Source organism: Stomoxys calcitrans, chromosome 4 (genome assembly GCF_963082655.1).
Source record: "Stomoxys calcitrans chromosome 4, idStoCalc2.1, whole genome shotgun sequence".
NCBI lineage: Eukaryota > Metazoa > Arthropoda > Insecta > Diptera > Muscidae > Stomoxys > Stomoxys calcitrans.
This window is the reverse complement of record NC_081555.1, coordinates 160,829,921-160,854,908: the sequence shown is the minus strand read 5'-3', so window position 1 is coordinate 160,854,908 and position 24,988 is coordinate 160,829,921. Positions and strand designations below refer to the sequence as shown.

Below are 24,988 nucleotides of genomic sequence, written 5' to 3'. Positions count from 1 at the left end.
AACACCAATTTGCCACACTTCCAGTATGTTTTTTCATCGGTCTCTTAATAATGAGACACATTTTTGCGTTATTTTCTTTAAGAGCTTGAAGTTATGTATGTAAATATTATTTTATGGATCTCTATGGACTGCAGAGCTCAGCTTGGCATGCAAGTATGTGGCTACAATAACAACCACTCTATGCTCCACAAAGTAGGAATAGGCTTAAATGTGGTCGCCTATTCCTACTTTTGTGAGGTTTAGAGTGGTTGTTGTTGCATGCTTGTGTATAGGGTGGGTAATCCTTGCCAAGCTCCTTTTTGAGGAGCAAGGTCTTTTCGATCTCTTGACCGATCGCTTGGGAAGTAAAAGGATACTGAATATAATGTAGTGCCTTATACGGAGGCCAGCGTATCGCAGAGATTAGCATTTCCGCCTATGACGCTGAACGCATGGGTTCCAATTCAGCCGAGAACATCATGAAAATGTTCAGCGGTGGTTATCCCCTCCTATTGTACCATTTGGCATGCCAGCCATGTAAAAACTTCTCCACAAAGAGGTGTCGCACTGCGGCACGCCGTTCGGTTAAAGCCGAGTACGAACCACGTGCCGCAGTAGAGGTCCCTTATCATTGAGCTTAAAACTTGAATCGGACAGCACTCATTGATATGTGAGAAGTTTTCCCCTGTTCCTTACTGGAATGTTCATGTGCAAATTTGCTTTTGTCCCTCATACAAAGACTTTGTGCCTTCTGTATTACCCCTGTTCCTTAATGGAATGTTCATGTACAAATTTGCTTTTGTCCCTCATACAAAGACTTTGTGCCTTCTGTATTACGCACCGATTTATCATGTCGATCAGGTCTAGCGTATACGATCAGTTAGTTACGCTGCATGGTGTGGTAAATAATAAAAAAAACAAATTGCCATTTTTATAGCTTCCTTCTTTAAAGCTCTTAAAATGGGACACACTTGTAGGTTTATTTTCTTTTGCTACCATCATTTTCATCGTTTTCCACATTTTTGTCGTCCCTAGTCTATAAACCGTGCACCACTCCTCCCTACGGATTCAACAATAAAACCAAACAATTTGCCATTTCCCAAGCAAAATGTGTATTCTTTTGCCTCTTGAAATGAGACATATATTTGTTTATTTTCTTCTGCTACTGTTGTTAACATTTGTTTACTATATTTTTCTTAGATGCCATCTATGTAAACATCATCTTCATCATTTTCTAGATCACTGGCTCCTTCGGATTGTAAGCCTTCACTTTGCTGGCCATAGTGTGATTGCAAATGATCCAATAGATATGAGGAGACCATGGTGAAATCTTCCCAAACTTGATGCTGACTAAACATTTGATCCATTTGCAGAAGTTTGTCGTCATCCAAATATTCACTCAATAAATCGATTAAATCATCCAAGGTGGTATCATCGCATACATCCTCCAGATGAGCGGTGTCAATGAATAGATTCCAATAGGCCTGACATATAATGGTGCCCATAAACCAATCTTCATTCTGTTTGAGAGCATCAATCAGTAACTCCAATAGAAATTGTGGACCTTTCAATTGTATGAATGGCATGCGATTATCTATGTCGCCCAGCAAATTCACCAATATGCCTATTGTACAAGCTTGAAGATCATGAATTTCTTTGGTCTGTGGATTGCTCAGGATTTTAACCACCAACTTAAGGCCCTTGGCTCGGCAAAAATATTTGCGGGCATTTTCATTTCTAGTTAAGTTGCCCAAAACACGAGCGGCTTCCACTTGAGATAATTCATCTTGAGCGTTTTTCAAAACCCCACATAATTGTGTGGCCAAATCGGGTAAGACGCTGCGTAAACTTCCTTGGGCTTCTTGGACCGAGGATGGAGTGGTGGTAATTTGATCTTGATAGAAACATAGATTGTGTAGGGCACCCAAGGTGGCATGACATAATTCTTGAAGCTCTTGTTTCTAAAAAAGATAATCTTACATAAGATTTTTGTACACAAAAATGTGTTGATTTTGTTACTGAACTTACCATTTTAATGCTTTTAAGTTGCTGGGTGGTCTTTAATATTTCCAATAATATAGCACCCAAGGATCGAGTATCACCCAGACCATGGCCCACTTCGGAATCGACGCTCATGTTAGCCAATACTCGAATCATTTTGATGAGCACATCCAAAACAGTATCGCCCAAGGAATTATGTAAAGTTAAAGGTTCCTTGGAATAGTTTTCCAAAACGTTGAGCAGATACTCCATAGCCACATCATTGTGAAAGAACTGTAAAAATCAATTAAATATAAAACGTTAAGATTGAGTTTAGGGGTTTATTTCACTCACCTGTATTCGGGCCAAATCATAATTGGTCATTATATTACCCAATATATAACCCAAACGACTTATAATGGACAAAAGTTTCTCGGCATTGCTGGTATTATGATCTGTACAACAGGGTCCCAAAAGCATACCAATGCGTGGCGCAAACTTTTCCATGGCATGACAACAATCCCAGTCTTCAGAAAGAACACTGAAATGAAAAATTAAAAGGGAAATAAAAAAATGTTTAAAACCAAACAAGCGGAAGTCTCTAAATAATTCCAAGAGCCCTAGTCACAACATACTGAATGAAGGTGCAATGAGCCACAGCCAGACTTCATGTTACAAAAGGCATTCAAAGGTTATAAATAAATAGGTTTCTAGAGCCAAGATGAATTAACGGACTAATAGGACTCAACTGTTTAAGCGGCTTGCGGTCCCGATTTTCACACAGTTTCAGCCAGAGGATACCACTTGAGCAAAGAGCTCATACACAGTCGTGGTTGTTGGTGTCTTTGGAGCCGTATTTGCTTGTGGAAATAGCGATCCTCGTTAAGCTCCTATAGGAGAGCAATCTCGTTCCGGTACATAGACCGACCACCGCGGGAATTATATTTCCGCGGCTGCAATTATATTTATTCCACTTCCGCAGCATGTGGACAGAATGTCGCAGTTAAGCTTCTCGTGTTAACAATGAACCTCACATTGATCGAACCTCAAAGTTCCACGCGGGCTTACCCGTTTCGTGCAGATAGGAACTTTATTTCATTTCATATATTATTATCCACTTGACCTGGGAGGAACTACTCTATACAAAGTTTTCATAATCTGCAGATTCTTCAATATCTTGCAACGATTTGTAAGAGCTACTTTTTGGTCGACTACGTACCGACTAAATGGCTGTACGTTAGTGTGGTTTTCAACCCGAAGGCGAGAAACCGAGCAATTCTCTGTCCAAGGATTGCAGGCTATTATGCACAAAAACATGTCTATACCATGGGAGTAGTGTAGTTGAGTAAATAAAAAATCTGCCACAACACATGCATTGGGAAAAGAACAGCTAGCAGACTGGGTGTCGAGCGTGCTAGTACGGTACTTATATCATCGAGGCGTTTTTGTAATGAATTCGATAAAAAATACAACATACCAACGTACGGCCCTTCACACCTTAAAGTATCCGATGAGATTTCCACAAGGAATCGAAACGAGTCATACCATGGTTGGTGTTGTGGTATCTTCTGACTTGATTTTTCCACTGCAAAATACTTTGATCATAAAGCTCGTCTCGAAAGAGAAATGAATTGACAATGAGTCTCTCATCCTTCATTTTGAAGACCCTTGAGAGATTGGGAGATAATTGATACATGTATTGGGGTCGTCACGATGATTCAATGGTATGCGGGCTATCAGAATGATAACACTAAGGGTCAGTGGGTTGAGAGTGCCTTTCATTTGGGTTTGGGCGACTTCAGTCTGCCGTTCTTCCGTTCTTTTGACGAATTGTAACCAGTGCTTAGCTTTTCATGTTTTGAAGTTGAGGTCATGGTGAGCGAACATAACGCAATAATTGGTGTCTGCAGTAAAACAGATCAAGTTCGCACTTGATTCCATATAGTAAAGTTAAAATAGGAACGTCTATGCCTTTGAAGCTCTCAACAAAAATTCTCTATAAAAGGGTGATCGTATCCGATTGCCGCGGACCATGATGGTCATTGATTATTTAAGCCAAACAAAAATTGTACCAATCAGTTGGTGACTGGCAACAGTCTTTAGAATCAGATTTAAATATATAGTTATTTTCATCCTACCTTAATGTCCTAATTATATTTGCCTGCACCTCCACCTCTCCTATGGTTACTTCAGCTGCCTTTATCAAATGTGGACAAGCCAATTCCAAGTGTATGCTGGTATTATCGAAATGCGGTCGTGTAACATCCAAATTTTCCAACGAAGATATGAACTTACGCACATCAGCCAATGTGCGCAATGCTGCCGATAGCTGATATAATGAATGTAAGGGAGGACCTTCCAGTTTACGCGTAGCTCCTGCTTCATTAAGCATTTGCAAATGTAGAATCATCAATTGTACTGCTCCATGGCGGGATAATCTCAATACCAAAGCATCTTGCTTCGATATTTTTTGGACATATTCAGTTTTGGTTTTCTCATAGGAAATTTTTGGATATTCTCCCAAATTGGGAGCTGTATTGGGTTTGCGTGGCAGTTCCACCTGCTCAGACCAATTGCGATTGAGATCTTTTATGGCGGTTAATTCGGCTCTCTCTTGATTTGTGCTGCAGGTGAGAAAACGTATGGAACCATAACCATAGATGCAAGCTTCGGGATCTTCCAGAGGACTGGCACGACCCAAACCATCGATTAACAGTTCGAGTATATCATTTTCATGGAACAAGTAATCATTTTGCTCATTGCGTGCCACTTTGAATATCAATTTGCAGGCTCCTGTTAAATTGCTGCCCGAAACTCGTAGCTGAGCAAAAGAATTGAGAAAAGAAAGTTGATGGTGTAGTTGGAATGTTGGAGACATGATTGTGGAAAAAAATACTTACCGCCAATACTACACGGGCTACGGCTAATAGTATTTTTGAGGAATTGCATTCTACCAAACCATAAAGACCACCTAGTATAAATCCCTTTTTGAAGTTATCTTCATTTTTGTGCACTCGATTGTAAAGTTCTGTTAAAATCTAAAAAGAAAGAGGAAAAGCTTGGAAAAGTTAATGAAAGAATGAAGAAGGCAGAAGTTAGCACGTAAATAAAATTGGTACTATAGTTTTAAAAAATCACTATGATGGAAATTTCGGTTATACAAAAATTATCATTCAAGGGTCCTGTCCTGAATTGGAGGGTTACAAAGTTACAACTCAGTAACTCTCTGGAGGGCGTTGTTATTAACCAGAGACTAAGCTTAAGAAGATACATCGAGGAAAGGGTCAAAAAGGGTCCACTCTTGTCGCAACTCGATAGGAAAGAGTTGGAGTACGGTACACTGGATGTTTACGGCGGTTGTTAGGCATATTATCAACTGTGCATGTTTGATGTGTCATCGAGCTCTGGAAAACGTGCCAGAGCTCGAGACGGTACGGAGTTGTTGTTGTTGTTGTAGCAGTGTGTTGTACATTGAGGCGGCAGTCCTTGCCGATGGAGATCTTCATCGGGTCAATCCGGTACGTACAATCGGTTGCCATGGCATTGCGGTACGGAGTAATGCGGCGGTGATGATCTCTGGAGCAAGAGGCAGGGAGAGAGGAGTCGAATGCCGTATTCGAACTTAGTACTTTGCACCTATATGTTGGGTGTGTGGCAAGGAAAATTGCCCTCACGTTGTTTCCCCGAAAAAGAATTTTCGGGCTGGTGGTATACCCGGTACACAGATAGGTCTAAATTCAATAGGGGCGCCAGTGCAAAATCTTCGTTGAGTATACACACTTTTGTGCGGGTATTACGTCTTTCAGGCGGAGGTCGTCGCGGTCCTAATGGCACTGGAGACGATGTCGATGCAAAAGCATAGGCCCGATCGAATATTCGGGAAATGCGTGGAGGTTTCTGAACCATGGGGACGACTTTCAGGTTCTGCTGGGCTCTGGGGAGGCGGCGAAGAATGAAAGGACGTACAGAAAAGGAATGGATCCTTGGTTGGTTTCTGGGTAGGGTGGATGCTTTGTACGATGATTGCGAAAATGAGGCTTGGGCTGGTGCTGTGTGTTAAAGGCATAGGCATTTTTTATAAGTCATTGCAACGAAAGGTATTTTACCTCTACATGGACACAGGGAATGGCATACTTCTAAAGACTGTGCGATGACGTTAAGGAGTTGGAGACGATCGAGCACCTTTTATGTCACTACCACGAAATGGCGTGAAGACACAAAGCAAAGTGTGAGGAAGGAAAAGAATGGGTCGCTCACGAGCGTGGACTGTGCTACGGAAACAGTTAGCTCTCCCTTGTACTATCTTGTTGGTATGGGCTGGAGCTGTTGGTTACAAGCATAGACATTTTCTTATAGGTATTTTAAGTCGACATGGACACAGGGAGTGACAAAATTCTGCAGGGTGTGCGATGTCGTTGAGGAGTTGGAGAAGATCGAGCACTTTTTATGCCACTGCCTCGAAATGGCGATAATATATAGAACAATGAGTGAATAGCTTTTTTCGTCAATCCCATGGAAGCCGTACCGGATTGACCCAATAGAGTCGTTCATCGGCAAGGGCTGATGACTCAGTGTACAACACTCTGCTACAACAACAACAACCTTTTTCCGTGGCTGGAATCCTTACTCTTGTCATTCTAGAATAAGCATTAATTGGCTGGCTGGACCCTATTCTCACTACCTGGTGCCCCAATTTTATTTCTAATGCGTTGTTTTGTTTTTCTGACGTTTCTGTTGTTTCTGCTTTCTTGCGCTCCTCCACTTTATTCTTCTAATTACTACCTTTTTCTAGGGCGAATACAAGGACCTAAGATCTCCTAGTGAAGCATCTAACAATCGAGGTTGCTAGTAGTGGGTACTCCAATATAACCTAACCTTAATGTTAGATTTAGATTTTTTAGCAAACGAAATATAAACATAAATACAAACATAAATTCTCTTAAATCTTGGCTTGATGGTTTGCATTTTCTGCCTATGACAAGTTTGGCACTTAGGATTAAATCCTGGCGAGAACTTGAAAAAACATGCAGCAATGGCTATTTTTCATATTTGCGCGCCTTTCAGTCAAGTCAAGGTTTTCCATAAAAACGGTCACGGTTAACAGACTCTACTTAAAAAAGCCAGCAATACAAACTAGTATTGTATATTGAAATGAAGGATGTCTCCACGCTGGCTTCGTAATGGTTCGCCACTAATTTTGGTACATTTTTCAAAAAAAATTAACAAAAGTTGAAAGTAGCAGCATGTAAGCAAAGTAGCCCTATGAGTCGCAGAATTCACTACTTTCCACATCCCTATCAAAATTATGATTTAATTCGAAAACTTTGCTCTGCAAGTCTCATACTTTTCAACTTACCGAGTTTATATGATTGGCCGTTTCCTCTGTGCAATCCTTTAAGCCAGCATGCTCCTTTAGCATATCGATCAACTTTTCTGTGGATGATTGGCCCAACAAATCATTGGAACGTGTCAGAATTTTGCGAGTTTCCAAAAGGGTTATGGCTCGATTATTTGCGCCATTTTCATCAATCAATAAAATGGAATTTTCATCCTTTCTGTTATGCGATTGCGATTGTTCGGAATATGCAGTTTTAGCCCTCAATTGATTGCGAAAATTGGGGAAATTATCTAAAACAATGGAAAGAAAAATTAATGCCAGCAAATTAATTTTCATGTGCAGTTGCTACTGTGCATGTGTGCGGCAAATTACCCTTTTTCATTGTATTCCCTTTTACCTCCAATGCCGGTAATTTACGAGGCAATGGCTTGCTATTTGTTGGAGCTATTGTTGTTGGCAATTGCTTGGTGGTAGTGCAATTATTTGTATTGTTGTTGTTGGAATTTTTGCCAGACAATGTGCTGGCTGTTTGTTTATTAGCTTCATCACAGGGTAATTCAAGTGATTGAGCTCTGCGTGTAATGGTATCCTTCGGGCTACCACCTCCTTCTAGTGATTTTGCAACTAACATAACATTTTGCTGTGGTTGTTGTAGAGATTTCTTATCATTTAGATCTCTGTTCAAAGGTCTTCCTTCGCCTAACTCACTGCCCATACCATCCTCTACCATGGGCTCTAGATTGGGAGTCCTTGGAGTGGGTCCACCTGGCTGCGAGTCCGTATTTCGCAAATAACGCAAACTGTAAATTATTCACATGACAAATATAACAAAATGACTTGCATATGCAAAATGTTCATCATAGACTTACGAAAAGGAACTGGGTGGCCGGCCGGCCATTGTCACTTTGCCATACAACACCCTGCCCGGCTCGCGGGGTGTCACCGGACGACGTGTACTCACCATCCGGACTCCACCGACCACTGAAAATAAAAATAATTTGAACTCATTATTAATGATTTTCTTGTTGTTGTTGTTTTTCTACATATTTACCACTGGTGGTGGGTTGAGGATGTTGCTGCTGGGTATTTTGGGTATTCGATATACTACCACCACCTCCACCACCGCCAACATCGCTCAAAAATGTTTTAGCTTCACTTATCATTTCGGCCGAAGTGCGACGTTTGCCCATTCCCATCAGCACCATTTGGGGGAATTGGGCATTTTGATGGACCTTTCCCCATAGATTTTTTATATTATTCTGATTAGTTGTGGGATTATTGTTATTATTTTTATTGCTGTTGTTTTTGTTGACATGCACTTCATTATCACGCGTTTCACTGCGAGATCTGCGTTTTGGTAAAAGGCTCATATTTTTAAAACTTTTCTTTTTTTACTTTTCACAAAATTTTCACTATTTTCCCATTCTTAGTAACACTATTTTCACCTGTTATTCTTGAACTTTTCCCTCTGAGAGCCAATACAGAAATATTCCAATTGAATGGTATTTCGTTTTTATGGTAAATTTTTATTTCGCCTTACTATGGGCACCATAACAACCGCTCTTTTTTAATGGCGAGCTTCGAGTGAATGGATACAAGAAACTCACTCACATGGCCGTTGTGTGTTGTTCTTGCTCGTAGCTGTTATTTGAAATTATTTCAGCAGGATTCTATGCACTCATAGGCTAAAGCAGGCTAATTTCCATCCGTTAGCCAAGACTTAAATGTAAGGAACATGCAAAGAACAGAGGCGTAGTGAAAAGCCAAAACTAAGGATTATTAAACTACAAATTAAAAAATGGTTAATTTTATTAAATCATTTATTTTTTTTTTACACAATTTTCATAACTGCCCCTTCTGTTAAACAGATTAAGGAACTCGGCAACAATGTTTGAATGCGTCCAGAGGGATTTGGTAGTAAGTCGGGTATGATTGATTGGTTAGATAAATAATTAAAGAGTGTCGTGTGTAGCCCAGCAGGACTTGTATTGTCTCCAGCGGTCGGAATGTAGTTAGGACTGAACTACTATGGTTTGATCAGATACAACGGGCGCTGTTCCGAATGTTGTCGGAATGTTTATGAGAAAATTAGCATTTTTTGGCAATGCCATGATCCTCAAATCGTCTTTACATTATATCGGGTTTTCCAATAGGGACTTGAGAATATTTTTTTTTAATAAAACGCAAACCATTTATTATTTCAAAAACTTTCTCATTGGCATGAAGTACAATAAAAACATTTATGAATGGAACTCGACTCGACGTTCATATGGCCCCAATTTTCGATGACTCGGCCACACATTTCAGCCGAAACGGTTGCTATTTCCCGTTCAGTGTTGGCTCTGAGCTATTCCAACGTTGTCGGCTTGTTGGCATAGATCAATGACTTGACGTAGCCCCAAAGAAAATAGTTTAGAGGCATCAAATCGCACGAACGAGGCGTCCAATCGACTGGGACATTTCTTTAGATAACACGCTGTGAGCACAACACAAGCTGCTACATTGAGGTCCGATCTGTGTGGTGTTCATTGCTTTCACGAGATGCTTTGCGGATAGTGGAATGCTTCATCAAGAGTAGATGTAACTGCAGTCGCGGACAATCAGCGGCATTGAGCGGAGAGTCTCAGTGAGAGGTCGGGTGGCACCGGCTATTGCACAAATACTGAGTGCCTACGATGCTCGATATGACGTGGGAAATTATTGGCGCCTTTAAATAACCAATGGCCACCCTGTTCCCGCGGCGATCGGTCCTTTTGTTCGGTACGAGCTTGCTCACCTACAGGAGCTTGACGAGAATCGCCACCTCCACAAGAAAATGTGGTTACAACAACAACAACAACTCTTCAATAAATCGATTGCAACGTGTGCTATGTGGCTTGTGGCACCGTCCTGTTGAAACCACATGTCGTTCAAGGCCCATTTCTTACAATTTATGTCAAAAATAATCGGTGAGCATGATGCAGTGGATTTGTATATTAACGGCAACGTGATGATTAGTATCGTCGACTAGGAAGTATGGCCCAGTGGCGCCGCAAATTACCAATAATGAATTTTGAATTTTGCTTATTAACGAACCCATTGAGCCAAAAATGAGCTTCGTCACTGAAGATGATTTTGCAACGATGAAGCTCTTAAAGTAGCAACCACCGACTCCGAATTTCGGTAGTAAATTTATATGATTTGCAGACGTTGTTGTTGTTGTTGTAGCAGTTTATTGTCTTCTATCTTTCGTCGGCTTGATTCTGTTGAATGTCAAGACCCAGGAACTCTGCGACTAAGATGGAGTGCGTCCACAGGGATCTGGGTCTGAATCGAGTGGGTCTGGCCGGGTAGTTAAACAGGTGACGTGTATCGTGCGGTCCTTGGTTACAATCGGGTCATACATCTTGCATGTTGGCATCAATCCTACCTCTGTGGGAATTGAGGCGGACTACATTCGCCCGGTAGCCAATTACCGCATCTGCTACCGTGTCTGCATGAATGTTGTTTAGACCCGCTTGATATGCCGCTTGATCTAGAGGTTCTCTCTTGTAGCGCTGAACCTCACGCTCTAGATCATGTAGATCTATTGGGTTGCCCAAAAAGTAATTGCGGATTTTTTAAAAGAAAGTAAATGCATTTTTAATAAAACTTAGAATGAACTTTAATCAAATATACTTTTTTTACACTTTTTTTAAAGCAAGCTAAAAGTAACAGATGATAACTGACAGAAGAAAGCATGCAATTACAGAGTCACAAGCTGTGAAAAAAATTGTCAACGCCGACTATATGAAAAATCCGCAATTACTTTTTGGGCAACCCAATAATTTAAGGCTTCTGGGCGGTGGATATCTATCCACAAGATGGTGATTTGGATGGTTTCTGCGATAACAGCCCAAAAGGTATTGCTTGGACAGCATGTAGTTATGTCTTCGCACTGGTAGGATCTTCGTCTCCTGATGGAGGTGGTCCACATGAGAACTGAGGAGACAGCCCGTCGCACTTCGGAGGGCGGCATTCTGACAGATGTGAATATTTGCAGACGTTGTTCGTTTGTGTACTTTATTTACCATGATGAAAATGTTGAGTTTACTTAAGCGATATTCGATAGGAATATCGTCAACACCAATGGACTTAGCCTTAATTTTTCCTAAAGCTACCGAAACATCATCAATATTTATACAACGAAAGGAAACTGAATCTCCAATATCGGGAAAAGATTCAAAATTAATAGGTCGGTTAGCTCGAACCCCGGAAGCAAAAAAAAAAAATGTTAAAAACATCATCAACATCACCATCATACACTAGACTGTCATCGCCAAAGCAACCAGAACTCTTAAGAACACGCCAAAAGCCCTTGGAATCTAAACTACCAAATCGTTCAGAATAATATCTAAAGGGTGATTTTTTTGAGGTTAGGATTTTCATGCATTAGTATTTGACAGATCACGTGGGATTTCAGACATGGTGTCAAAGAGAAAGATGCTCAGTATGCTTTGACATTTCATCATGAATAGACTTACTAACGAGCAACGCTTGCAAATCATTGAATTTTATTACCAAAATCAGTGTTCGGTTCGAAATGTGTTCATTCACCGTAACGTTGCGTCCAACAGCATCTTTGAAAAAATACGGTCCAATGATTCCACCAGCGTACAAACCACACCAAACAGTGCATTTTTCGGGATGCATGGGCAGTTCTTGAACGGCTTCTGGTTGCTCTTCACTCCAAATGCTGCAATTTTGCATATTTACGTAGCCATTCAACCAGAAATGAGCCTCATCGCTGAACAAAATTTGTCAAAATTTGAACACATTTCGAACCGAACACTGATTTTGGTAATAAAATTCAATGATTTGCAAGCGTTGCTCGTTAGTAAGTCTATTCACGATGAAATGTCAAAGCATACTGAGCATCTTTCTCTTTGACACCATGTCTGAAATCCCACGTGATCTGTCAAATACTAATGCATGAAAATCCTAACCTCAAAAAAATCACCCTTTATTTCATTCCTTTCGTGTAACGGATTTGGCCTTGTTCCGATATTTTTTACAAAAAGTCCTCCAATTCTCAGTAGTACGATGCTCTTGAGGCCACCGTAGCGCAGAGGTTAGCATGACGCTGAACGCCTAAGTTCGAATCCTGGCGAGACCATCAGAAAAAATTTTCAGCGGTGGTTTTCCCTTCCTAATGCTGGCAACATTTGTGAGGTACTATGCCATGTAAAACTTCTCCCCAATGACTCGGACTCGGCTATTAAAAGGAGGCCCCTTATCATTGAGCTTAAACTTGAATCGGACTGCACTAATTGATATGTGAGAAGTTTGGCCCTGTTCCTTAGTGTAATGTTCATGGGCAAAATTTGCAATTTGCATTACGATGCTCTTAATATGCACTATATGATAAATCTCTAAGATTCTGAGCAGACCTGCACTTCATCCAATCACCGCCATCATTATGAATCCTTTTTCTAACAACAGGCTCGAACGCAAAGAGATAGTCAAAAAGCAAGGTGATGCGAGCACCCAAGTCATCGACATCAGAAGTGTTAAAGGAGGATGCATAATCAACGACAGCTTAGCACTGCAACAAATTGTCCCATTTGTTGTCCATGCCCTTAACTCGGACTGCTTCGTCCAGAGAGTCTTCGTGTTCACCTGTCCCCATTTGAAGCGGCCATACTTTTGTAGCATTCTTAAAGCGAAACAACTCGTTTAATATTGGGTTGCCCAAAAAGTAATTGCGGATTTTTCATATAGTCGGCGTTGACAAATTTTTTCACAGCTTATGACTCTGTAATTGCTTTCTTTCTTCTGCCAGTTATCAGCTTTTACTTTTAGCTTGCTTTAGAAAAAAGTGTAAAAAAAGTATATTTAATTTAAGTTCATTCTAAGTTTTATTAAAAATGCATTAACTTTCTTTTAAAAAATCCGCAATTACTTTTTGGGCAACCCAATATATGAAGTTTGATTCCAAAAGTATGACGTTGGCCAACATTAGACCAATTTTTTACTTGTTTTGTTTTTACCTCTTCAATAATAGTCGTGCTTAGCAGTACTTATATTACCCCTTTAAACTGCCACGACTCTGGCCATTTATTCAACGCACTCCTAATGGTTCCTTATAGCTGAACTAAATCACCATTTTTGGAGTAAAAAAATCAATACAAGAACATAAACCCTCATCCAAGTTCTAAAGTTCTAAACCATAAGCGTAAGCAACAAATATGAAAATCGAAATCCACTCAATTACAAAAAAAAAACTCTATCAATGCATTTAACACTAACCCATTGAGTACATCATATGTGGGTATCAACAAAGGATATTCAATTCATTTCAATGGTAGTTGAACTCGCACGACACAACGGTCATACGTACTACATAGAACGGAAGTGAATAGATAAATAACCCCAATGTCATTGCAGTTCTATTGACACCTTGGTGGCCAGTCAGTGGTCAGTGGTTGCCAACCAAGCCATAATATACTCCTCACAACTAATACTCGAGTAAACGAATGACAAGAAGAGTGAATGTTATATTCAAAGGACATACAGTGGTCATATAATTCAAAGTAATTGAAAATACAAACTTAATTAAAAGAAATTGACAATTGAGACAACAAAGCCCAACCTATCGGAAGAGGTGGAATAACCCGCTACAAGGACTATTTGAATTTCGTTTTAAGTGAAATTTGCATGTTGCCAGTGCGTGTGGCAAGGACTTTAATAATGAAAACGCAACAACAACTTAAGTGGTCAGCTGCTAATGGCGATGATGGGCTTTCAAGCGATTTGAATGTTTTCCAAATGTTGCGCAGTGAAATAATCAAATTACAATTGTCTAGCACAGGGAACCCACCAACCCTACCAAACAAGTAAGTACTCGGTGGTTCAGCTAGTAAGGGGTGGGTGGTGTTGTTAGATCCCATTAACAATTTATGGCTATTATAGAAAAAAATGTCCTTGCCCAGAGAGCTGGCTCGTGTTTTTTTCTTTGGCTACAAATCTAATCTGAAATGGAATTGCAAATTGAAGAAAAGGCGTTTGATGCAATGAATAACAAAGACCTCCCCTTCTCCTCCTGCTTCCATTACAAAAATGACCACTAAACATAGATTGTGTTACCATCACAACATATATACTTAGAATAGATGGTCGGTCACCAGCCACCAAAAGTCAGCAGCAAAATGGTGGGTGGTTGCTCGAATGACTCAATTATTTCTCCAACAAGTTTTATTAATAAAAGTCGTTGGTATACACGTATGTTTGTCGGATTGAATGAATGAAACAGTCGCCTATGCGGGGTATAAAGTTATAAATCAAACAAACGTTAGCTATTCCCTTCCACATTATAAATATGACATGGTATTTTTACAATTCTTGATTAAAGTTTATAAATAATAGTCATTGGTGATTGCATTGATTTTCTTTTTATTATAATAGAAAATCATTAACAATTCATATGTTCTTTCTATTTTCTTCCAGGTCTTCTATTTTAAGCGAAGTTCAGAAACAAGGCAGCACAAAACTTCCCTCAAATAAATCGGTATTAGTATTGGGTGATAATGCCACTGGCAAAACGACATTGGTGGCCAAACTGCAGGGAGTGGAGAATCCCAAAAAGGGTTCTGGTTTGGAATATGCCTACATTGATGTTAAAGATGAATACAGAGATGGTGAGTATAAATTTTATAAAAAATAATGACAATGCTGAGCAAGCTCGTTACGGTCTATATGACCGATCGCCGCGGGAATGTTATGCAAAATTGCAAATTCTGCCCATGAATATTCCACTAAGGAACAGGAGCAAACTTTTCACATATCAATGACTGCAGTCCGATTCAAGTTTAAGCTCAATGATTAGGGAGTCTCCTTTTTATAGCCGAGTCCGAACGGCGTGCCCCAGTGTGACACCTCTTTGGAGAGAAGTTTTACATGGCATAGTACCTCACAAATGTAGTCAGCATTAGGAGGGGAAAACCACCGCTTAAAATTTTGTCTGATGGTCTCGGCAGGATTCGAACTCAGGCGTTCAGCGTCATATGCGGACATGCTAACCTCTGCGCTACGGTGGCAGGGAATTTTATGACCATTGGTAATTTAAAGGCGCCAATAACTCGCCTTGTTATATCGAATATCATAGGGACTTAAGAGTGGTGGTCGCCCAGCCACTCACTGAGACTCTATACTCGAAACAGCCGATTGACCGCGACTGAAGTTGCAGCTTCTCCATATACAAAGCTTCCCACTATCCCCAAACTGATGAAAACCGCACAAGTCGGAGCTCAGATTGCTATTCGTAGGGGGATCATAGTCATCTTGTTTGTAGTCTAGTCCTTTTGATGGAGTTTTTGGGGGTGGGTCGGCCACCAAGACATTTGGCCAAACATTTTTATATCAAATTCGTACTATACTGCCATGCACCTTTCATTTGTTATTCATATTATCACAACCGGCCAAGATAGCTGTTTGGGTGGTTTATGGGGTGGTACATGACCCCAAAAGAGCAAGCAAAATTTCACAAAATTTTCAAATGCGTGCATTCATCTTCGTTATCTGGAGTTGTTAAAATTGAGGTAAGGGCATCGATGAATGGGTTAGACCTAAGGGTCTGAATTTAAACCCAGAGATGACTGAAATCCCTCTTTACGAGAAAGACGATGGTGGGCCAAATTGAGGCTCTACAATTCCTCAACAAAAGATTTCGAGAGCCGACAAGGTCAAATACTTGGGTGTGATCTTGGATAGGATATCGAACAATTCCTCAACAGAAAGATTTCGAGAGCCGACAAGATCAAATAGTAATGAGGAGGTTCATAGATGTTGGGCAGGCTCGAGCCTACATAGTGCACTATGTAGACTCGCAGGCCACGCGTTATAATTGAGGAGACGATAAGAAGGAAACCTGGATGTAATTGAGGAGTTTTGCAATCGGATATCTGAGACAACACTTGAGGTCAAATGCGAGGTACTGGTTTCGGCGGCACGGTCTTCGATTAAGGGAACTCTGTTATAGCTATCTTAAAGTTCATACCACACAGATGAATCAAAGCTAGATGAGATAGAGGGCCTGGGGGTCTAGATTGAGGACCCAGACACTGAGTTCTGTTTCCGGCTACCCGAAAATTACAGGGTCCAGCAGACTAAGATCCGGGTGATTACGGAATGTGTGAGATTGTATGTGTTAACGCGAGGACGTCGAGTGTGAACATCATTACGGGCAGTGAGCTGGCCAGCAGGGCTATGACAACCAGGACGATAAGGTCACGAACAGCTTTGGAGTTTTAGATCACCTTTTTGATGGCACGATCCGCATAGTTTAGGTTGTTGTTGTAGCCACATTTTCATAGGGAGGTGGCGTTTCTCGTCAAGCTCCTGTAGGTGAGCAAGCTCATCTCGGTCCAAAGGATTGATCCCCGCGGGAACAGGGCGCCTTTAATAACCAATGGCCATTGGTTATTAAAGGCGCCAATAATTCGCCTTGACATATCGAGCACCATAGACACTCAGTATTTGTGCAAGAGCCGGTGCCGCCCGGCCTTTCACTCTCCGCTCGATGCAGCTGATTGTCCGCGACTGCCGTTGCAGCTACTCCGTATAGAGCTTTCCACTATCCGCAACCTATAAACGCGCCCGGTATCTCGCAGCTAAGCTTCTCATGACAGCAATGAACACCACATACATTGGAGCGCAATGCTTCAGCCTTTGTGGTGCTCACAGCTATACCGGGTGCCGTACCTTATCGTGCATAGTTTGGGTGCCGGACCTTAGCGAAGTAATGAGGGCATGAAAGAGCAGGTGATTTGACCTTAAAGGCCAGAGAATTGCCATCAGCAAACTTGGTGAATGTCAAACCTTGCGGGGACACGCTGTCCGAGCTTGAAAGTGAAACGGTCAATAGGGCGACGAAACCCCTATCAGGTGAGCCGGATCGTAAGAAGACGAGACTTTTGCGGGTCATATAGGACACTCATGCAGAACAGGTGCGGCAAGTGACAGCGTGTGTAGTGTATATGTAGGGCATGTGGGGACGATGATGAGCCATTGGAACATGTCTTATGTCAATACCCGCCTTTCGTGGATAAAAGGCACCAGGCTCTTGGGTGCAGATACGATGCCAGACTTGAACGAGCTTGGGGCATATAATTGAAAACGAAAAAGAATTTTGATTTGAAGCACGGAATACCTGACATAGATATCTTGGGGATACATTGCGTAGGAGTACGGGTACATATAAAGCAGATTACTTGCTTAGGTTGTTGTTGTTGTAGCAGTGTGTTATACACTGAGGCGGCAACCCTAGTAGATGAAGAACTCTATTGGTTCAATCCGGTGCGTACAACCGGCTGCCATGGGATTGCTTAGGTATATGTCTATAGTGGCATAGGCGGATTAGAACCGCATCCTCTTAGAACCCGCATCCTCTTAGAACCCGCATCCTTTTTTCGACCTAACCTAAGGGGAAGCGTGCTCCCATTTTTGTATATAAAAAATATTTTATCTTTCTCATCTTTATATTCTGCAAAATTTCAAGAAATGTATGACTGTTGTTGCTGTTGTAGCCACATTGGCATGTGTAGTTAGCGATCCCCGTGAGCATCCATATGTGAGCAATCTCGTTCCGGTCCATAGGACCGATCACCGCGGGAACGTTATGACCAATGATTATTTATAGGCGTCAATAACTCGCCTTGTCATATCGAATATCAACGGTTCCGGCACCGCCCGGCCTTTTACTTAGACTCTCCACTCGATATCGCTGATTGTCCGAAACTGAAATTGCAAGCGTCATCGATTTCAAAAAAAGGTCCATGTAAAGTATAGGCCCTTTTTATATTAAGCCTTCGATGAGTTACTTATAAAGTCTCTATGAGCCTGGTCCACTTATTACAGGTCTAGCTTAAGTTGTTTCGTGTGAATTTCAAGACAGGAGAAGAGTTTTTATTATGAAGATCGTCTCCCATCCAGCCATTTTAGCCATCTATAGTAGTCTATGCACCGGAACGACTACAACAACGTGAGGGCTATGTGTCTAGAGAGATCTCATGTATAAAAAAGGTGTTCACCCATAATCCTGCAGACTCTCCTCGCAATTGCAAGCCAGTGAGACAAAGAGAACTAAACTGTCTACAGGCATTAGGTTCAATGTTTCGGTCTTCACATTCTAACAACTTTTTTGACGGTGTAAATCATAGCACCAAACGAAAATTGTTACTCGATCGTCTATTCTCTTAATTATGTACTAAAACCATTCATACGCTTAATTTGAAATTTTTTATATCTTGTTTTACTTTTTAGATATGACCCGTTTAAGTGTTTGGGTCTTAGATGGTGATCCAGGTCATAAAAATCTCTTACATTTTGCACTAAATGAAACAAACTATGCACACACATTGGTCATATTAACAGTATCTATGACGCAGCCATGGTATTGGCTGGAACAACTTAATCATTGGATTAAGGTGTTATCCGATCACATTGAGACATTAAAATTAGAACCTGGAGAAAAAGAAGAAGCCCGCCAACGTTTAGTAACCTCATGGCAAAGTTATTGTGAAGTTGGTGATGATTTAGACCCAGGTTCACCTGTTAAACGCACGATGAGAAATAATTCAGTGGACGACGACGATTTGTTGCCGCTTACCGATGGAGCACTTCTAACAAATCTGGGTTTAGACATTGTCGTGGTAGTTACCAAGGTATGGAAATGAAAATTGGAAAATTTAAAATCAATGTTTATATGCATTTCTTTTCATTTGGCATGTTGCGACTTCTTTTCAGACGGACTACATGACCACACTGGAAAAAGAATACGACTATCGAGATGAGCACTTTGACTTTGTACAGCAGTGGATAAGGCGTTTTTGTTTGCAACACGGCACCTCTCTCTTCTATACAAGTGTCAAAGAAGACAAAAACTGTGATCTCCTTTATAAATATTTAACACATCGAATCTATGGTCTACCATTCCGTACACCTGCCCTAGTCGTTGAAAAAGATGCAGTTCTAATGTAATGATATTTTGTTATAAACAGATGGGAATAATTTATTAATTTAACTTTTTTTACATATCTTTCAGTCCTGCCGGTTGGGATAGCTTAAAGAAAATAAGTATTTTATATGAGAATATGCATTCTTGTAAAGCTGAAGACTATTACACAGATATTATTACGGCGCCACCTTCCAGAAAAGTATGCAAATGTTTTAACGTTTTTTTTTTTGTGGGACCATAAGCCATTCGATTAGGGTTTATGAACCCTAATAGCCTTGAAAGCTTTTACAAATACTTTTATTCTAACATTTCTCTTTTTCCTTTCCTAGGCTGTTTCAAATCGTGAAATTGAAGTTCAAACGGAAGATGAACAAACATTTTTGGCGCGACAGCAGGAAATCATAAAACAAGGCGGACAAGTACGTAGTGAATCGCCTTTACGCTCACAGGCCAGCAAAGCTATGCCCCGTACCCCTGGTTCAGCTGGTCAGAACTCTCCCAGTAGGAAGGTGAAGTCCCCTTTTTTATTTAATCCTTCATATTTCATCGTTCATTGTTTATTTCTTTTACATATTTTTTAACATAACGGTAGTATTTCAGCAGCGATGCGAAACTGCATACATACAATTCCATATTTTTATCTATGTACACAATAATATAAGTCGTAGGGCTTGGAAATTCGGTGGGTCAAATTGTGTGGACCAAAAAAAAAACCACAAAATCAGGATCGTTAACGGATTCTAAGAAATTTTGCTTCTGTTGAGTGTCAAAACCCAGAAACTCTGCGACTAAGATGGGGTGCGTCCACAGGGAGCTGGGTTTGGCAGGGCAGCCAAACAGGTGACGTGTATCGTGCGGTCCCTGGTTACAATCGGGACATACATCTTTCACGTCGGCATCAATTCTTGCTCTGTAGGATTTGAGGCGGCTGCATCTGCCGTAACGTAATTGAGCCAGAACTACTCTGGTTGGCCTAGGGAGGTCAATTTCTTCGGGTGCAATCGGAGGCGGTCGTTCTCCAAGGATTATATTCATCCGGAAGCAATTTACCGAATCTGCCGCTTGATATGCCGCTTGATCTAGAGTTTCTCTTTTTTCTTTTGGGCGGTGGATACCTATGCACAAGATGATGATTTGTATGGTCTCTGTGATAACAGTCCAAAAGGTATTGCTTAGACAGCATGTAGTTATGTCTTTGCACTGGTAGGATCTTTGTCTCCTGATGGATGTGGTCCACATGAGCACTGAGGAGTCAGCCCGTCGCAGTTCTAACAGATCTGAATATTATTCCACTACGTGTCACAGAGCGGAAGAGACCAGACTGGCGCAGCATAACTTACTACAGACCGGCCATTTGCTTTGTCAGTACTTCAAGTGCTGCCGGCAAGTGAATTGAGGACCTTGTTTCTACTGTTGACTTTATCGCAAATTGCTGTGGTATGTGGGGAGAATGTGTAAAAGCTGTCAAATTTGACGCCAAAAATTTTGGGACACTTGATGGTCGGAATCGTTTCTCCATCGACCATCACTTTCAGCTCAGTATTCACCTCACGCGTATTTATAATGAAAAATGTGGCTGAAGATTTGGTGGCAGATATCTTCAGACTTCTTGCAGCGAAATATGAGTCAATTTCGTTGAGGTAGACGTTCAACCTATCGCAGATGTCAACAATGGGTTGTTGTTGTAAACCACATCAATCAACAATGGGTGGGGGGCTTGATGCCATGATCGTACAATCGTCCGCATATGATACGATCTCTATGCCGTCTGAATGGGGTGAAATGAAGGATAGGTAGAGGTTAAACAGTGCCGGAGATACAACCCCACCTTGGGGAATTCCCTGTTTCACTCTACGGTGCTTCGACTCCTTATCCCCATATTCCATAAATGACTGGCGACCACACAAATAATTCGCGACCCAGCGTTTCAAGCCTGGCTGGAAGGACGTGTTGGCGATGTCCTCAAATAGTTTGGCATGGCTGACATGTCGAATGCCTTTGATAGGTTCAGGCCACGAGGATCGTCCTATCACATGGCCTGGGCTGACTGAAGCCACGGCAAATGTGTGCGGTGATGGCATGCAAAGCAGTTGTTGTGCTATGCAGTCTTCGAAATACATGTTGATGCTCGGCGAATGGCTATTCTCCTACGAGGCTCGGGAAGAGTAATGCTTCAAGCGTCTTTGCTACTGATGAGGGAAGGGAGATCTGACTTCCCCAAACTCGGGTCCTTTCCAGGCTTCAGTAGCGGGATCACTCAGCCCATTTTCCAGACATCGGGAACTATAAGAGCGTTCAAAAACAGGTTGAGGACAGCAGTCCAGGTAAATCCAGATTCTTCAACATCAATGTAGAGATTCCGTCGGGGCCGAACGCCTTGGATGATGACAATCGTAACTTCGCCCACGGTAAATTGTGATGGCTGTCTATTGGCTCGGAGACCACGGATACGGCGAATGGCTCTCCTCCTGTCACTCTCGGGATGCACAATAAATCGACGGTTGAACAACCTGGTATTCAGTATTCACCTTACGCGTATTTGTAGTGAGAAATGTGGTTAAAGTTTTGGTGGCAGATATCTTCAAATTTCTTGCAGCGAAATATGAGTCAAGTTCGTTAGATCAGTCGGGGCCCAACGCCTTGGATGACATTAGTTTTGCGTTGGTTTGCTGCTGTTGTCTGGTCTGTGTAACGGGATCAAACCAACACTTTTTCTGACCAGGGAGTTCTCCCCCTCCGCTACTGAGTCAACAAGAACCTGGCCCTTATTTTTTATACCCACCAACAAAGAATGGGGGTATACTAATCTAGTTATACCGTTTGTTACACCTCGAAATATTGATCTAGGACCCTATAAAGTATATATATTCTTGATCGTCTCGCCATTCTGAGTCGAACTAGTCATGTCCTTCCGTCCGTCCGTCTGTCGAAATCACGGTAGCAGTCGAACGCGTAAAGTTATCCGCTTGAAATTTTGCACAAATACTTGATATCGATGTAGGACGTTGGGGATTTCAAATAGGCCATATCGGTTTAGATTTGGATATAGCTCCCATATAAACCGATCTCCCGATTTGACTTCTTGAGCCCCTGGAAGCTGCAATTTTTGTCCGATTTGGCTGACATTTTGCATGTAGTGTTCTGTTATGACTTTCAACAACTGTACTTAGTACGGTCCAAATCGGTCGAGAACCTGATAGCTTGCATATAAACCGTAGTAGTGTTCTGTTATGACTTTAAATAACTGTGCCAACTGTCGTCTAAATCGGTCAAGAACCTGATGTAGCTCTCATATAAACCGATCTCCCGATTTGACTTATTGAGCTCCTGGAAGCCTCGCAATATTTTCCCGATTTGGTTGAAATTTTGAACATAGTCTTGTGTTGTGACTTCCATCAACTGTGTTTAGTACGGTATATTCGGTCAAGAACATAATATAGCTCCCATATAAACCGATCTCCCGATTTGACTTTTTGAGCCCATGAATCCGCAATTTGTCCCCCATTTAGTTGAAATTTTGCACATAGTGAGTGTTCTGTTGTGACTTCCATCAACTGTGTTAAGCATGGCCTAAACCGGTCCATATAAACCGCTCTCCCGATTTGACTTCTTCAGTGTTCTGTTGTGACTAGCATCAACTTTGTTAAGTACGGTCTAAATCGGTCAAGAACATGATATAGCTGCCATATAAACCCATCTCCCGATTTAACTTCTTGAGCCGCGATTTTTATCCGATTTAGCTGACATTTTGCATATTGTATTCTGTTATGACTCTCAATAACCGTGCCATGTACGGTTCAAATCGGTGAATAACCAGATATAGCTCCCATATTTTATCAGAATCCATGGTGATGTGTTCCCAAGATTCCGTCCGGCCGACCTTAACACGCTTTTACTTGTTTTTTTTTTTACAAAATTACTCATGTTAAATTTTATTTGGAATCTCTCCACTGCTCTTTAATTCCTTTTTCATTTGTCATTTTGTTGTACAAAATATTTATTGTAAATTCTTGTTATCGTTAACTTTCTCTTCCTATAATGTCCTCAATAAATTCGTCATACCACTGACTTGAAGGAGCTAGTGATAAAATAACGTATTATTAAATTCGAATAACTTAATATTGGTTGCTTTACCTCCACATTTGTACATGCATTTATAGGTCATTATTAAGAGAACCCACACCATTGCCATTACAAAAGTGATGTTGATAAAGTAATTATTATTTGGAGTTCATTTACTATTGATTAGCTGCGAACACCTATCCCCAAACCTTTACTCAGTTAAAAATATCCATTTTAAGATTCTTTTTCATATTTAAATTTTTTCTTTTCTTTTTTCTTCTTTATATATTTTTATATTTTTTTCTTCTTTCTTTTTCTTATTTATATATATTTTTTTAAAATATTTTCAGCCTTCTGATGTTAAAATGAATCCTGCCACACCCGGTGGTGAGGGAGTCTTAGCAAATTTCTTCAATTCATTGCTGCACAAAAAATCCGGTTCGCCGGCCACACCTCCTGGAGCGATGAGCACACCACGAACCAATGGTTCAGATAGCCTACTAACTCCCGACAAAATCACAATGCGCACAGATGCTGCTGCGGAATTGGATCGTTTGGCGAGAAGTGTAAAGAAAGATGTCGATTTTTCACAAAGTGAATGTTAGGAAAAACAGCAACAAAAATTTTAAACAACAATAGAACAACTAACACTCAATTCAAATTAAAACACAAAAAAAACAAAAAAGTAACGAAAAACAACCAAAATTAGAGGCACTAACTAAATTTTCGAGATACTCTTAAATTTGTTACACAAAAAAGTTAAAGAAAAGTCAACAAAAAAACAGACCCTTCCCTCAATTTATGAAAAAAAAAGGAAACAAAATTAAAAAACAAAACAAAAACAGTTTTAAACCACAGAAAAGAAGAAGAATTCAGCGTTTTATATATACTACTCTACACACAAAGAAAATAGAAACACAACAAAAAGAAGCCACATATTAAGAGTTAAACAAAACTAGAAAATCCTTAAGGCCTTTCTAACAAAAAATCCTCATGATCGATTTATATATATATATAGAGCTATGTATACATACATCCGTACTTTAAAACATATACAATACATACCTACATACATACAAATATAAAAAAAAAAGAAAACTAAATGATACTTAGCAAACAAAACAAGCAACACTAGAGAAATTTTCCCAGAACTACCAATGACCAACCATTTCCACATTTCTTCCCACAGAAAATTCTACTACTCCTATAAGCACTCACACCTTCAAACTTCTCACGTGCGTATAAAACTAATAAACATTTTAAATTATTATTATAAGCAATGCCTGCTCTGTTGTATCTGTTATATAATTTTTTTTTTATTTTTAAATTTAATTTTATTTTTTTCTTCAGTTTTATTTTTATTTTTTCCTTTTTTTATTTCTTTTGCTGTTTATAAACTGATTATTATTTGTTTTTATAGAATTTTTTCCTCCATTCACTAAAATTATCAAGTATCGTCCACTTAACCACTCACTTTACCAATGTAATGCGTAACGATAAAAAAAAGGAAAATAAGTTTTTCCTTTTTGTTTTCATAAATAACTGTTAATATGGCTACATAATAAAAGAAAGTATTTTTTAAATCAAATCAAATAGGCATTAAATTTTGTATGTTTATTTTTTAATGTTTTTAGTTGCTTATCCAACAGCCTAACAAT

At 40.4% G+C, this 24,988-nt stretch overlaps 2 protein-coding genes across 2 annotated transcripts in view; one reads left to right on the top strand and one right to left on the bottom strand.

Moving 5' to 3' along the window:
* LOC106085488 (cytoplasmic dynein 1 light intermediate chain 2) overlaps positions 1–24,800 on the top strand; it is a 30,593-nt gene extending 5,793 nt beyond the window's left edge. The window contains exons 2-7 of the mRNA XM_013249755.2: positions 14,762–14,952; positions 18,575–18,975; positions 19,058–19,287; positions 19,356–19,467; positions 19,598–19,777; positions 23,681–24,800. Coding sequence (XP_013105209.1) covers positions 14,762–14,952; positions 18,575–18,975; positions 19,058–19,287; positions 19,356–19,467; positions 19,598–19,777; positions 23,681–23,935 — 1,369 coding nt within the window. The 3' untranslated portion in view covers positions 23,936–24,800. The remainder of the gene's footprint in view (positions 1–14,761; positions 14,953–18,574; positions 18,976–19,057; positions 19,288–19,355; positions 19,468–19,597; positions 19,778–23,680) is intronic.
* LOC106085487 (armadillo repeat-containing protein 2) lies at positions 1,068–8,780 on the bottom strand. Its single transcript, XM_013249753.2, has 9 exons — positions 8,349–8,780; positions 8,167–8,278; positions 7,670–8,097; positions 7,316–7,587; positions 4,860–4,997; positions 4,098–4,780; positions 2,314–2,500; positions 2,008–2,253; positions 1,068–1,940 (listed from the first exon to the last, which is right to left on the bottom strand). Exons 1-9 carry the CDS (start codon positions 8,665–8,667, stop codon positions 1,176–1,178), a joined length of 3,150 nt encoding a protein of 1,049 aa, XP_013105207.2. The 5' UTR covers positions 8,668–8,780; the 3' UTR covers positions 1,068–1,175.
* Positions 24,801–24,988: the final 188 nt, after the last annotated feature.

Excerpts from the sequence above, each read along its gene's own strand:
- LOC106085487 (XM_013249753.2), bottom strand. The coding sequence starts at position 8,667 with ATGAGCCTTTTACCAAAACGCAGATCTCGCAGTGAAACGCGTGATAAT. Across the intron at positions 8,098-8,166 it reads CGGCCACCCAGTTCCTTTTC|TTTGCGTTATTTGCGAAATA; the intron begins GTAAGTCTATGA and ends AATAATTTACAG. Across the intron at positions 4,781-4,859 it reads TAGCCCGTGTAGTATTGGCG|CTACGAGTTTCGGGCAGCAA; the intron begins GTAAGTATTTTT and ends TCTTTTGCTCAG.